The sequence below is a fragment of the Phyllobates terribilis genome, unplaced genomic scaffold (genome assembly GCF_046119375.1).
Source record: "Phyllobates terribilis strain yellow unplaced genomic scaffold, ASM4611937v1 Scaffold_9__5_contigs__length_417890890, whole genome shotgun sequence".
Lineage (NCBI taxonomy): Eukaryota > Metazoa > Chordata > Amphibia > Anura > Dendrobatidae > Phyllobates > Phyllobates terribilis.
This window is the reverse complement of record NW_027362769.1, coordinates 111354999-111371120: the sequence shown is the minus strand read 5'-3', so window position 1 is coordinate 111371120 and position 16122 is coordinate 111354999. Positions and strand designations below refer to the sequence as shown.

Genomic DNA, 16122 nt, shown 5'->3' with positions numbered 1-16122 from the left:
TATTTTGATAATTTTAATGTTTTTTCATCCATTTATTGATGGCCGCTGAATTTGTGAATAATTTCTTAATTTCCACATCCCTGTTTCTCCATATACAAACCATGGAGTTTTGTGGTCATTGTACTTTCAGACAACTTGATCTCTTTTTATAGGTAATGTACTAAATAGAAAAACTACATATTAGAACATTTACAGACTATGTTGTCTTATACCCCAAAAATTAAGTGCTGTCATTAGTTTTCTCCGCCTTGTCTAACTTGCTATCCACTGCCTGTTGTCAAGTCTAATCCACCTCTATCAGCAGAGACACCACAATGGATTACAGGAATTCAGTGCTAGACTTTTCTCTCTACTCCTGCTGTCTTTCAGGCAGACAAACTATGGATGATATCAAGAGTCACGCAACCTGAGAAGTAAGGGGAAGGAAATTACAGCACCTATAGTGCTGGCAGAATGTTGATTAAGTAGTACTGCCCTCTCAAAAAGAATGGATGTCAAGTTACAGAACAAGAAACTGTTCCTAGACATATTAGACTTGCATTTGCACAAAAACAGTTTTATCTTCATGCTGGGAATGAGGGTAATCTATTGTAAGCAAGCGTTCCCTAGTGATGGCTGTAATTGCAGCTACAATTCTGAAATTTCATTCTATGGCTGCAAGGTAAGCAGGGACCTATTTAGAATAAAAACAATTAAAATAAAATGTGCACAGAAAAGTAAACCTTGAGAAATAAGGGAAAGGAAATTAAAGCACATACAGTGCTGGGAGAATGTTGATTAAGTGGAAATTCCTATTCAAAAAGAATGATTGTCAAGTTACAGAGCAAGAGACTGTTCCTGGACATATTAGACTTGCATTTGCATAAAAAGCTGTTTTATCTACATGTTGGGCATGAGAGCAATCTGTTGTAAGCAAGCTTTCCTTAGTTATGGCTATAAGCAGCTACAATACTGTAATTTAATTATGTGGTTGTAAGGGAAGCAGGGAATTTTACACCTATTTAGATTAAAAACAATAACAATATGTACACATAAAAATGAACCATGAGAAGTAAGGGGAAGGAAATTACAGCACCTATAGTGCTGGCAGAATGTTGATTAAGTGAAAATGCCCATTCATAAAGAATGGATGGTAAGTTACAGAGCAAGAGACTGTTCCTGGACATATTAGAATTGCATGTGCCCAAAAAGCAGTTTTACCTTCATGTTGGGTATGAGGGCAATCTATGGTAAGGAAGATAATCCTAGTGATAACAGAAAGCTGCTACAATTCTGCAATTTATTGTATGGCTATAAGGGAAACATGGATTTTGTAGACCTATCTAGATAGAAAAACAATATATATACCGTACATAAAAATAAACCTTGAGAAGGGAAAGGACATTACAGCATCTATAGTGCTGGCAGAATGTGTAATATATACACATAAAAATGTGCAGGTTGTCAGTGGGAAGTCAAAATAAATTATTTGTAGTGAGGAACCTGTTGGCTACAAATTGTAAGATGAGACCTTCTCAAGGACCAAATCTTAGATTCCTCAAACCAAGTAAAATCGCTAAGACGTTTTGTCTTTTCTAAAAAAGACAACATCAGATTATATGTGGACACTTAGAAAGATTAGCCCTTCACATATTTATTATTTTCCTTCCTTGTTCTGGGCGTTTCTGATGAAGTGTCCGGCAATATATCATTGTCAGATCTTGTCTGGTTACATGTATTTCATTTATCAAATACAAACCGCGTATTCCGGGCCGTCTCCAGAGCTGACAATATAATTGCGGTGTGTGGAAATTACTATTTTTGCATCTGGTATTTTGTAGGAAATTATTTCTGGATATAATCATTACTTTTCAGCTGTAGGTTATGACTGCGTTACAGATTGCCTTATACATCTCCATAGAGGTCAATAGAAATAGAACTTCAGCGGGAAATCGAAAAGTGAAGTGAGAAGTATAAACTTAGGAGAATAATCATGTTGGACAAAAAATGCAATTGTTTCCATCAGATTTTATGTTAAATATAATCAGTGATTGTACAGGAGAAGGAGGAGGTGAGCTGTGACATCTTCTGTACAGAACAGTAATTGTGAATCTGGTATAAGCCCTTGTGGCCATTGTGAATTGCAAGATTTCAGATTTTTTTTTAATACATATATAGTATATGGAACATTGGAAAATGTACCTTATATATACTATTTTCTGTCCACCTACTTTTGGACCACTATATATATATATATATATATATATATATATATATATATATATATACTATATACAGTACAGACCAAAAGTTTGGACACATATTTTCATGACTTTGAAAATTGTACATTCACACTGAAGGCATCAAAACTATGAATTAACACATGTGGAATTATATACTTATTATATAATTATATACTTTGTGCAGCAGGCCTTCATGGTAAAATAGCTGCTAGGAAACCACTGCTAAGGACAGGCAACAAGCAGAAGAGACTTGTTTGGGCTAAAGAACACAAGGAATGGACATTAGAGCAGTGGAAATCTGTGCTTTGGTCTGATGAGTCCAAATTTGAGATCTTTGGTTCCAACCACCGTGTTTTTGTGCGACGCAGAAAAGGTGAACGGATGGACTCTACATGCCTGGTTCCCACCGTGAAGCATGGAGGAGGAGGTGTGATGGTGTGGGGGTGCTTTGCTGGTGACACTGTTGGGGATTTATTCAAAATTGAAGGCATACTGAACCAGCATGGCTACCACAGCATCTTGCAGCGGCATGCTATTCCATCCGGTTTGCGTTTAGTTGGACCATCATTTATTTTTCAACAGGACAATGACCCCAAACACTCCTCCAGGCTGTGTAAGGGCTATTTCACCAAGAAGGAGACTGATGGGGTGCTACGCCAGATGACCTGGCCTCCACAGTCACCAGACCTGAACCCAATCGAGATGGTTTGGGGTGAGCTGGACCGCAGAGTGAAGGCAAAAGGGCCAACATGTGCTAAGCATCTCTGGGAACTCCTTCAAGATTGTTAGAAGACCATTTCCGGTGACTACCTCTTGAAGCTCTTCAAGAGAATGCCAAGAGTGAGCAAAGCAGTCATCAAAGCAAAAGGTGGCTACTTTGAAGAACCTAGAATATAAGACATATTTTCAGTTGTTTCACACTTGTTTGCTAAGTACTGTATTTTTCGGACTATAAGACGCACCAGACCATAAGACGCACCTAGGTTTTAGAGGAGGAAAATAAAAATATAAAAATTTAAGCAAAAAATGTGGTCATGATGCACTTTTAAGGGGGAGGGGGATCTTCTGCTGACACTGGTATAGGGGTAATGTCCCCCAATTCTGATAATATCCCCCATCCTGGTATATATGCTGCCCCCCTTCCTTTTATATGTGGTCCCCATCCCCATCCTGGTATGCCTGGCATCCCTCTATCCTGGTATGCATGGCACCCCTCATCCTTATCCTGGTATGCATGGCACCCCTCATACCTATCCTGATATGCATGGCACCCCTCATCCCTGTCCTGGTATGCATGGCACCCCTCATCCCTGTCCTGGTATGCATGGCACCCCTCATCCCTATCCTGGTATGCATGGCACCCCTCATCCCTGTCCTGGTATGCATGGCACCCCTAATCTCTATCCTGGTATGCATGGCACCCCTAATCCCTGTCCTGGTATGCATGGCACCCCTCATCCCTGTCCTGGTATGCATGGCACCCCTCATCCCTGTCCTGGTATGCATGGCACCCCTCATCCCTATCCTGGTATGCATGGCACCCCTCATCCCTATCCTGGTATGCATGGCACCCCTCATCCCTGTCCTGGTATGCATGGCACCCCTCATCCCTGTCCTGGTATGCTTGGCACCCCTAATCCCTGTCCTGGTATGCATGGCACCCCTAATCCCTGTCCTGGTATGCATGGCACCCCTAATCCTTGTCCTAGTATGCATGGTCCCCCTAATCCCCATCAGGCTGCACATTAAAAAAAATAAACACTCCTACTCACCTCTCTTCTCTCTCCTCCAGCGCTGCGTCCTGTCTGCCTGCACTGATCTCTCCACGTGAGCCGCGCATGACGTCACTGCCATGCGCGGCTCAAAAGGAGAGATCAGCTGCCGGAAGTCACTGCTCCCCACATCGGGTCTGTGTGCGTGGGGAGCAGTGACTTCACGCTCCTTCATAGCCGGCACACAGCGGAGCCGCGCTGCGTCTGCTGCCGGCTATCTCCTGTGCCCGCTCATTAAAGGGCATGAATATTTACCCCCTCCCCATGCCCATGGGGCGTGGAGAGAGGTTGAATATTTATGCCCTTTAACAGCGGGCACAGGAGATAGCCGGCAGCAGCAGGAGCCGCAGCACGGGTACACTGTATACCGCTATTAAGGAGCATGAATATTCAGTGCTCCCCACGCCCCATGGGCGTGGGGAGCAGTGAATATTCATTTTCTTTAGCCGCAGGGACAGTGTAGGCTGCAGTAGGCGGCTGCTGCCTCCTGTGCCCAGCTCCTCCACTGATACATCTCCCCCCACACCACTCATAAATATACACCCCCCCCAACATTCGGACTATAAGACGCACCCCCCATTTTCCTCCAAAATTTTGGAGGAAAAAAGTGCGTCTTATGGTCCGAAAAATACGGTATATAATTCCACATGTGTTAAGTCATAGTCATGAAAATACAGAAAAATCTTTAAATGAGAAGGTGTGTCCAAACTTTTGGTCTGTACTGTATATTTTAAATACATTGAACATAAAAACCTGATTTAAGCAATGTCATTTTCTGATGTCACAGTCCCTTTTATCTTCCATGATCGGTTGTTTAGGTAGAGCTGAAAGACCATCCCTGTTTTAGAATGTATAAATCTTCATAGAGCGTCCCCTTTGTCTCCTGGGATTCTGAATAATATGTGAATATGGACAGGAGATAAAATGGGCACAGGTTGGGGGGGAGGTTCATTTCCAACCCTAATTCTTGTTTATTTTGGGAATCTCAATACAGAGCGTTTGAGGTTATGCCTCAACTCCATTTTTAATTGCAGCTGCCCTAATGATGCTTTTGAACAGTGAAGATCCTACTGTTGCATCCCATAGCCATAAGTGGATCTACATTTTGGCACCTAATTGGGGGTCACAAGTTGGGGGCTCAATTCTATAATATGCTCTGATAGGGGTAGTTGTGAGACATCCTCTTAAATCTATTATTACAAAGCACCCATTGAAATAAATGAGCATTGTACAATTTACAATCACTCATTGTCCTATTAGGGTGTATTAGGGTTCTCCTTACCTGACATACCCTTTAATCCCTTTTTTCTGTCCATTTATTTTGGAGTTCAGTTATCACCTGTGTCATGAACCAGTTGATCATCTGATATTTATGTATTACAGGATGCAGCACCATGAGCACGTTATACAGAGGATGGGTTGGTTTGTCAAAGCTCTTAAAAATGGAATGAGGAGTTTAAAAGTTACAATTTTTTACTCTTATTTTATTCCTGTTACTCCCCCTTTTTTTTTTTAATCCGCCATACAGTTCCAGAGATGTGGGCCTTTTTAGTTGATGTTAGTATTTATAATTTTTACCAAGGGGGTGGTGCTCGCTGGATCCTCTGGGGCGTGTCTTCACACTGCTGTGCATAATTAGCCTGGGAGCCCCACCCCCTTGGTAAAGACCATAAAAAGTAGCACTAAATATAAAGTCCCATATCTATGGAATAAGAAACAGGAAAATGTAATACTCAGGGGAGCAGCAGGAAGAAAATAAGATCCAAAACTGTTTACTTTTGACAAGTCCTCTTTAAAGGGATCATCTAGAATGGCAATGTCGGTGGCTTATATTTTGAGGCCATCATATATTTTGCAGGTCCACTGCGCAGTAATGTTCTCTTCATTGTTCACCAGGCACAGATCTGTCTGTTTTGTAGCACCTGAGCCTGATATTGAAGCCAATTGCAGCTCAGTCCCATTCATTTGAATATGGATTGAGTTGTAATATCAGAAGCATCCACTACCAAAAGTAGAAATATTATAATATTCAAAATTACTGTTGAAGATGAAATGATCTCTAAAAGGCCTAAAGTTAAAGATGACACATTTCCGTTGTATATTAGGCAAAACAAATACATATATTTTCATCTTTTACATTTTAAAAATTACCAAAAGGAAAATGGGCCAGTGCAAAAGTTTGGCGCCTTGGACATTTGTATGCTCAGATAACTTTGACCAAGGTTTCAGACCTTGATTACCCTGTTAGGGTTATGGCTTGTTCACTATCATCGTTAGGAAAGGCCAGGGGATGCAAATTTCCCAGCTTTATAAAAACCCAGCCTCCTCTAACCTTGTTCCAAAAAACATCAGCCATGGGTTCTTCTAAGCAGCTGCCTAGCACTCTGAAAATGAAAATGGTGGAGGTCCACAAAGCAGGAAAAGGCTATAAGAAAATAGCAAAGCGTTGTCAAGTTGCCCTTTACTCAGTTCGAAATGTAATTAAGAAATGGCAGTTAACAGGAACAGTGGAGGTCAAGATAAGGTCTGGAAGACCAAGCAAAATTTCAGTGAGAGCTGCTTGTAGAATTGCTAGAGAAGCAAATGAGGACCCCTAATTGACTACAAAATACCTTCCGAAAGATTTAGCAGACTCTGGAGATGTGGCACTGTTCAGAGACATCTGCACAAATATGGCCTTCAGGGAAGAGTTATCAGAAGAAAACCTCTCTTGCATCCTCACCATAAAATTCAGCATCAGCAGTATGCAAAAGAACGTCTAAACAAGCCTGATGCATTTGGGATCAAGTCCTGTGGACAGATGAGGTTAAAATAGAACTCTTTGTCCACAATGATCAAAGGTATGTGTGGAGAAAAAAGGGCAGAGAATTTCAGGAAAATAACATCTCGCCAACCATTAAGCATGGGGGAGGATCAGTCATGCTTTGGGGTTGTGTTGTAGCCAATGGCACATGGGACATTTCACAGGTAGAGGGAAGAATGAATTCAATTAAATTTCCAAGCTGTGATACTTTCATTTTTTTTGCCTAAAATACAAAGGAAATGTGGCATCTTTAACTTTAGCCTTTTTAGAGATCATTTCATCTTCAACTTGCTTAACTGTTCACAATAACAGTAATTTTGACCAGGGGTGGCCAAACTTTTACATGCCACTGTAATAATGAGGTGAAATCTGGATGTGATGCATTGTAAACATATATGGCCCCTCGATATAAGGAACGCTGAACAAGAAATAGCTTCATAATCCATTGTGTTAAATGTTGCACTGAAAAGAGAGTCGTCAGCGTATCTCACAATGCAATCATGTCTAATGAGCACAAATTACAATCTGTGTATATTTTGCTTCTTTCCTTATTTTTGTAAACCTTAATCTCTGTTCTGAGAAGCTATCATTAGCTGGATTTAAAGTAAGTAAATGTAAAATAAGAAAATGCCAAAAATTACTGGTACCTGCGGTGAGTTTGATAATAGCTAGGTAAAAATATATGAAATAATTATATGGCTGGAAAGACTGAACGAGAACATGACTAAGAGAAACATTAAACTTGTAATTCACTTCTTTTTTTTTTTGACTGTATTGACAGCATTACGGCATGGTATTGTGCGGATTGTTTGCGAGTGCCGAGGCTTTCATGTAATACGGCAATAACTAGCTCTAATAAATGCCGTCTATACTTGTTAAAGAGACGTCATCGTGTAATATCACAGTTTTATTTATTTGCCGGGAAAACTTGATTTTAATGTACTGGTGTTACTTTTTCATTGCAGTAATGAAAAGATGTTGCAGACATAATCAAAGGTTTTAATTGTCCCTAGTGAATTCCTAACATTCTGGGATCACATATGGTTGGGAATCCTCTTGACTTGTAGCTGGTGCAGAAATATAGGAGGAAGATTTGTGTTAACATTTATTAATTAATTCATATATTGCACAGAATACCAGAACATAACTGTCATATTGCCAGCATGACCTGCTCCTGCGACATCATCTTCAGTCGCTGGGCGCCACCGTATTCATTCTGCTGGTGATAGAAGAGGCATTGGAACCAGAAGCTCTGGATGGTCCAGCCATTTAGATTAGGGTGACAGTATGGGTGTGTGCGCTGTCCAGCTGGAGTTATCAGCTCCCTGCTCCAGCCAATTGGAGAGCACCACACCCTATTGAACCTTCCAGCTTACTGCTGGAAGCTGCCAGATATAGGCTTGTGCTCCTTTGGCTTAATCCTGTCTGTTTTTCTTTTTGTATTATTGTTCCTTGTTTTGACCTCGGCTTGTTTCTGACCATTTTTACGGATTCTGATTTTGTACCTTTCGTGCGCTTTTGGTTCTGACCACTCCTGCCATCCTGCTTCACCGAACAGCAACTAATTGCAGCCAAGGGGCTCCTTTTTTAAGTGCAGATCCCTGAACAGGGATTAAAGGGTGAAAGCCAGGGTAACCGCTTGGATCTGGTAAGCGGAGTGGATTGCACTAAGCCTGCCATAGTAGCCATTTTAAAGCTGCCAAGCGACCACTGACAGAACGCCATTATAATGTCATATTGTAATATATAGCCATAGCATTCTTCTTACCAGTCAATGGCCATCCTCTTTAAACATCTGTTGGCTGAATGATCAAGTTTTTATCCCAGTTCCCCCAAACCCATGCATGGTTATCCACCCGAGAGTGCATTTCTTTTCTTAATGAAGAGTGTCGAATGGCAATTTATCTCCTTTGAAGAAAAGATCTCTATCACTCCAACATCTTCGGATAACTACGCTACACATTTAATAGTCGCCAGTCCTGCCTATATTTGTGGGTTCAGCTGGCATTCATCTAATGAGCACTTACAAAACTAAAAACATTTTTGGTGTTTCCCCATAAAAATTGATTGATGGTTTATTGGTTGGATGTGCAATCGTTGTTTTATCGGTGGAGGTTTTGTGTGGTCCCCACTTATGTTTAGAATTGGCACCATTATCCCGATCTCCACTGCATGATATTAATATCTTTTCTCTATTGTTATGGTGCATACTTTTATATTTATTTTGCTGAAATAAACTTTTGTGACTATATCAATCTTTGTTGACTGCGTTCAAAATTGATCAACACATTTGGAAAAAAAAAAAAGAATTAGCCCCATATCTGCGTTTCAGACATTGATGGGGAGTAAGGTGAGGTGTCCTTTTAGGTCATCAATAGGCAATGGAAGAGAATGAAAGTTGAGTCTAAAGTGTGCCAGGGAAGGAGCTATCAGTCTCGGGGCTAAGGACTCATTTTTTTCCTCTGTCTAAATCCCCCGCGTCACAGTAAAGCCGTATAACTCAATGTAACTTTTGTCCACTTTGGCCAAGAGATGGGAATCTATATTGCTTTTTGTCAGGTTTGTTTTTCTTCCTTGCAGTTTTAGCAGTCTCTGTTTAGCCTGTTTTGAAGTTATGGCAGACTGTACAATTTAAAAATTGAAATTACCTTATTGGTACTGCTGTATGATTTAGGCCTCATTCAGACGTCCTTGATTCTTCACGTACACACAAAAGGTTCTTAGTTTCATCAGTGTTTTCGATCTGATTTCCATCGCTGCCTCCCTTTTGCAGTAACTGAAGATTAAAGGTGTATTCCCATCTCCAAGATCGTATCCCAATATGTAATAATAATATTCGCAAATACGGCCAATGTAGTATAGTTCTTCTGATTCTCTATGTTGCCTAACCCATGTGTAGGACATTGCAATAGTTTGGGTATCCATGGTTATGACCACTCATATGGTGACAGTTAGTTGTTAGTGGTCATAACCATGGATACCTAAGCTACTGTAATGCCCTGCACATAGGGTAAGCAACATAGCGAATCAGAAGAACTATACTACATTTCTAATTGGAGGTATTTGCAGATGTTATTAATACTACACATACTACATATTGGGATAGGATCTTGGAGATGGTAATATATCTTTAATCCAATATGCTAATTAGGTGCTTGGTGCACCCTTGGTGTGGCCAAGAGGCTCAGTGCACGGTTCTGCCCACTGGTTTTGTATGTCCACGCCTCCCTCACTGGTGATTGACAGCAGTGGCTTGCCTGAGATTTATTTGCTGTCAATCACCAGTTAGGGAGGTGGGACATAATACTAAACTAGAGGGCTGAACAGTGCACTGAACCTCTTGGCCACACCAAGGGGTCACTGAGCCCCTAATTAGGTTTTGTAATTAAACTTCAGTTGATTGTCAGGGTGGAGGTTTTTAGTAAAGATGTCAGATTTATTGCAACAGCCATAAGAGCCATCAAGCAGTCGGGCTAATTAATGAGTAAGTGTTTCTAACAATTTTTGAACATGAGAAGACCATAGGATGCGGACACACTTTACAGCTAACCACTTGGCAAAAACTCCTTTCATCAGTTTGGTCTCACCCTTAAGGCAGGTGCTGACTGTTTTCTCTCCACCCGAGAAAATCGGTCCGATTATGCTAATCACACTCTGATTAGAGTTTGATCAGAGTAGGGTCCTATTTTTTTTAGAGGTGAAGAATAAAAAAAAAAAAGTTTTTCCATCTTCTCCATTTAATCTGTTCTTGATTTTTTTCCATGGATCCATTGACTTGCATGGTGTGCAGATCGTGCAGGCTGTGATTTTTCCCTTGGCCAGACTTGGTCCAAGGAAAAAAATCAGACATGTGCACGACCCCATAGAATAACCTAGGTCCGAGTGCGAAAATTCGGTTGTTTGCATGAGCCCTAAGGCTAGGTAATAGGTTGATGGCATGCTTGAAGGTTCAGAGGAGTGAGGAGCGACCGATGACACAAGGAAGAGTTACCCAGAAATGAGAGGGCAAATTTGGGGATGTAAGAGGAGATGATCAGTGTATTATTGATGGGAATGTTAAGGGATAGATATATCTTCTGAATCTAAAAACAAAATGGAGAGCAAAATCCCAAATATTGCTAAATAAAAACCCAGGCTCCGCTGCCTGTTAACTCTTACAGTTATTTTTTCTTTTGCTTTTCTGTCCATTTTATCTTATTTTGTCCATTCCTATTGTTTGACATTTACATAAAAAATACCCAAAGCAGCTGAAAAATCTTCAATTTTTTTTTTTTATCTATGGAATAAAGTCAACTAAATATTATATCCCAGTGCCACAAGATGGCGATCATGTACTTTTTATCCTTAGTAAAAATGAAAACTATATTGACCTAGCCTTAGAAAACAATGTCTGTCTGCGAAATTTGTCGTTTGTCTAATCCCTTTTAACAATTGTCTAAAATGCTTCTCTGTTTAGATATTTTCTTGGGGATTAAGATGTCATTTGCAGCAAAGGAAAAAAAACCTTAATATACTATAATTCCTTTAATCCAAGAAATATAGGATCTGATAGGCGCCGGGTTATGAAATATTCCGGATTAGAAGATGGTGATAGAAAAGGATTTTTTTGTGTAGGATTTTCTTCTTAGTGCAGTAGTACATTTAATTTTTGGTGTTTTTTTTTTAGTATTAATATTATATGACATAGACCTCATGTGGGTCTACTAAATGAGATCTAGTGATCTGAACTTGGTAAATTGATAATTTAGTGTAATATGCAGCCAAAAATGCTGAAAGCTATTGTTGGGTTCAAGAAAAACACTCTTCAGATCAGGTGCTCAACATGGAAAAAAAGCAAATTTCCAATGATTGTTAGAGTTATAGAAATAAGACGTATAATCAAAAGATTTAACATTTTGACTCCTTAACCCCTCTGCACTTACCATGCCCAACCGTCCCAAGGGACCGAGCAGGAGAAAATGGATTATGCCGTCAATAACAAGCGCAGAGTGATCCGATTGGTACAACTTTGGGCCACCTTGTACGGAGACTTATTGCGGGAGGATGAGGTCGCAATGGCTTTCTTAGAGGTAAGTTTTGCCTTGTTTTAAACATAACATAGTATAGACTTTTAGAACCAGTCTATACAGTCATGGCCGAAAGTGTTGACACCCTTGAAGCTGTTCCAGAAAATGAAGTATTTCTCCTGGAAAATTATTGCAATTACACATGTTTTGTTATATACATTTATTTCCTTTGTGTGTATTAGAACAACACAAAAAAACTGAGAAAAAGAGGCAAATTAGACATACTATCACACAAAACCCCAAAAACGGGCCGGACAATATTGTTGGCAACCTACACTTAAAGGGGTTGTCCAGCACTATTGATTATTGGCCAATGTATTTTTATGTTGAGAAGAAGTCTCTTTGTAAATACCTTGCGCTGCTGTTCTTTCCTGTGAGCGGCGCTATCGCTGGCCGCTCACAGGCATCACGTGACCCCCGGCTGCATTATGTATTCTTTATTGATTTTTTGGTATGGGTACGTTGACATGTTCAGATAGAGGTGAAAAATAGGCCTTCTGACTGAGCGCTCCGCCTCTAAGCCACAGGCGGTTTTAATTACAGCAGGATCTTACCTTCCCATACACATGCAGATGTTCGTCTCTAAGAGAGGATACACATTGGTAGGTTCCTGGTATCCAGAAACGCCTTATCGCGGCTACCAGGTACACATGAATTGGCCACATGAGTTCTCAATTATTTCTATTTTCCTGACTAGTATTGCTATTCAATTTTCATATACACTGCTCAAAAAAATAAAGGGAACACTGAAATAACACATCCTAGATCTGAATGAATGAAATATTCTCATTGAATACTTTGTTCTGTACAAAGTTGAATGTGCTGACAACAAAATCACACAAAAATCATCAATGGAAATCAAATTTATTAACCAATGGAGGCCTGGATTTGGAGTCACCCCCAAAATTAAAGTGGAAAAACACACTACAGGCTGATCTAACTTTGATGTAATGTCCTTAAAACAAGTCAAGATGAGGCTCAGTATTGTGTGTGGCCTCCACGTGCCTGTATGACCTCCCTACAACGCCTGGGCATGCTCCTGATGAGGTTGCGGATGGTCTCCTGTGGGATCTCCTCCCAGACCTGGACTAAAGCATCCGCCAACTCCTGGACAGTCTGTGGTGCAACGTGACGTTGGTGGATGGAGCGAGACATGATGTCCCAGATGTGCTCAATCGGATTCAGGTCTGGGGAACGGGCGGGCCAGTCCATAGCTTCAATGCCTTCATCTTGCAGGAACTGCTGACACACTCCAGCCACATGAGGTCTGGCATTGTCCTGCTTTAGGAGGAACCCAGGGCCAACCGCACCAGCATATGATCTCACAAGGGGTCTGAGGATCTCATCTCGGTACCTAATGGCAGTCAGGCTACCTCTGGTGAGCACATGGAGGGCTATGCGGCCCTCCAAAGAAATGCCACTCCACACCATTACTGACCCACTGCCAAACCGGTCATGCTGAAGGATGTTGCAGGAAGCAGATCGCTCTCCACTGCGTCTCCAGACTCTGTCACGTCTGTCACATGTGCTCAGTGTGAACCTGCTTTCATCTGTGAAGAGCACAGGGCGCCAGTGGCGACTTTGCCAATCCTGGTGTTCTGTGGCAAATGCCAAGCGTCCTGCACGGTGTTGGGCTGTGAGCACAATCCCCATCTGTGGATGTCGGGCCCTCATACCACCCTCATGGAGTCGGTTTCTAACCATTTGTGCTGACACATGCACATTTGTGGCCTGCTGGAGGTCATTTTGCAGGGCTCTGGCAGTGCTCCTCCTGTTCCTCCTTCCACAAAGGCGAAGGTAGTGGTCCTGCTGCTGGGTTGTTGCCCTCCTACGGCCCCCTCCACGTCTCTTGGTGTACTGGCCTGTCTGCTGGTAGCGCCTCCAGCCTCTGGACACTACGCTAACAGACACAGCAAACCTTCTTGCCACAGTTCGCATTGATGTGCCATCCTGGATGAGCTGCACTACCTGAGCAACTTCTGTGGGTCCGTCTCATGCTACCACAAGTGTGAAAGCACAACCAACATTCAAAAGTGACCAAAACATCAGCCAGAAAGCATTGGTACTGAGATGTGGTCTGTGGTCCCCACCTGCAGAACCACTCCTTTATTGAGGGTGTCTTGATAATTGCCAATAATTTCCATCTATTGTCTATTCCATTTGCACAACAGCATGTGAAATTGATTGTCAATCAGTGTTGCTTCCTAAGTGGACAGTTTGATTTCACAGAAGTTTGATGTACTTGGAGTTATATTCTGTTGTTTAAGTGTTCCCTTTACTTTTTTGAGCAGTGTATTTCATGTTGGCATACTAGTTAGTTTTACATAGAGCTGGCTACTCTTAGTAAGCACCTGTACACACCAGTTTTCTGTTTTGGATGTGCCGGTCAGTTTTTTTCGTTTTAAGTCAGCTCACTATGACGGCCGGACGGGGAGTTTGTTACTCTTTTATCTGACATTTTCTGAGCTCCTCTCAGCTGATTTATGATCACAGACCACATCAAAGCGGAATGTGGTGGGAAACAACAAGTCTGTAAAAGCTAAATGGTGCAACAGTTTTAATGAAATCCATTAAAAATTATTTTTAGTACACAAAACATGCATTTCAATAACTAAAAAATAAAATGTGGCCAAAGGTGTACAACCTATTTAAGTAGTCATTCGGCACAGTTTATTTTTGCTGATATATATTGTTTTACACTGTTGGTCACAATGAGTGGCTGTTTATATGATGATCATGTGTTTTGTAAGGACAGGATAAATGCAACGTAGCCATAAAGAGCTTTAGATATCTGTCTTAAAGAGAGACCATGTAGCTGGTATGAGACAATAGTTTGTCCCAACAAGTTGCAACCCTGGGACTGCATTGCTGGCAAACGAGTGGATATCCCTGTCGCTTTAAACAAAATGATATTTAAATGTGCATAAAATGGTAAGTATATAACTAGCTAAAATGCTTGTCTTATAAAAGCTACCCGATCTTCAGGTAATCCCTCGATTCCTAGGTTTGACACCTCCATTTCTGGCCTTGTGCTCAAATCAATAAAGCTTTTATTGTGATAGTGTTTCACATGAAGGGGGCTGGCTGACCACTCATTTTAATAGCTAAGCCAGCTTCTTTTTTTTGTTGTGCCTGATGCATCAAAAGTGAGGTTAGGCTGGCTCAGTTATTGAAATGAGGAGTCAGCCACCCCCGAGTGCTGCGTGTGAAGGGGTTGGCTGACATCTACTGTCAATGACTAAGCCAGCCCCATTCACACACAGCACTGGTCACATGCTGACATAGGAAGCATTAGCCTGTGTCAAGCACAGGGCAGGACCTGGAGGTGTGAGGACCTGGGATCCGAGGGGTAGCTATAGATTGGGGTACCTGTAATAACAGAAGCAGATTAGTTAATTATTTATAGAATTTAATTTATAAATATCATTTAAATGCATGATTTAGTTTAACCCCTTAAGGACCCTGGGATTTTTCGTTTTTGCATTTTCATTTTTTGCTCCCCTTGTTCCCAGAGCCATAGCGTTTTTTATTTTTTGGTAAATATGGCCTTGTGGGGGCTTATTTTTTGCGGGACGAGTTGTACTTTTGAATGACATTACTGGTTTTACCATATCGTGTACGGGAAAACAGGAAAAAAATTCCAAGTGCGGTGAAATTGCAAAAAAAGTGCAATATCACACATGTTTTTCTTTTATTTTTTTACCACGTTCACTGAATGCTAAGACTGACCTGCCATTCTTATTCTCCAGGTCATTACGAGTTCGTAGATACTAAACATGTATAGGTTCTTTTTTATTTAAGCGGTGAAAAATAATTCCAAAATTTGCTAAAAATAAAAATGGCGCCATTTTCCAAGGCTTGTAGTGTCTACATTTTTCAGGATCTGGGGCCGAGTGAGGGCTCTTATTTTGAGCTGAAGTTTTTATTGACACCATTTTTGGGTAGATCCGATGTTTTTATCGCCCATTATTGCATTTTATTGCAATGTTGCGGCGACGAAAAAATGTAATTCTGGCATTTAGAATTTTTTTTCTCGTAACGCCGTTTACCGATCAGATGAATTCTTTTTTTACATTGATAGATCGGGCGATTCTGAACGCGGCGATACCAAATATGTGTGTGTGGGTTTTTTTTTTTAAATTATTTTATTTTGAATGGGGCGAAAGGGGGGTGATTTAAACTTTTATATTTTTTTAATTTTTTCAATATTTTTAAAAACATTTTTTTTTACACTTTTTGCTTGCTTCTATAGTCTCCAT

The 16122-nt window shown here is 40.9% G+C and overlaps 1 protein-coding gene across 4 annotated transcripts in view; it reads left to right on the top strand.

Moving 5' to 3' along the window:
• RAPGEF4 (Rap guanine nucleotide exchange factor 4) overlaps positions 1-16122 on the top strand; it is a 370796-nt gene that overhangs the window by 272547 nt on the left and 82127 nt on the right. For all 4 annotated transcript variants that reach the window (XM_073646933.1, XM_073646932.1, XM_073646934.1 and 1 more), the window contains one exon: positions 11716-11866. In XM_073646933.1, the coding sequence (XP_073503034.1) occupies positions 11716-11866 (151 nt within the window). The remainder of the gene's footprint in view (positions 1-11715; positions 11867-16122) is intronic.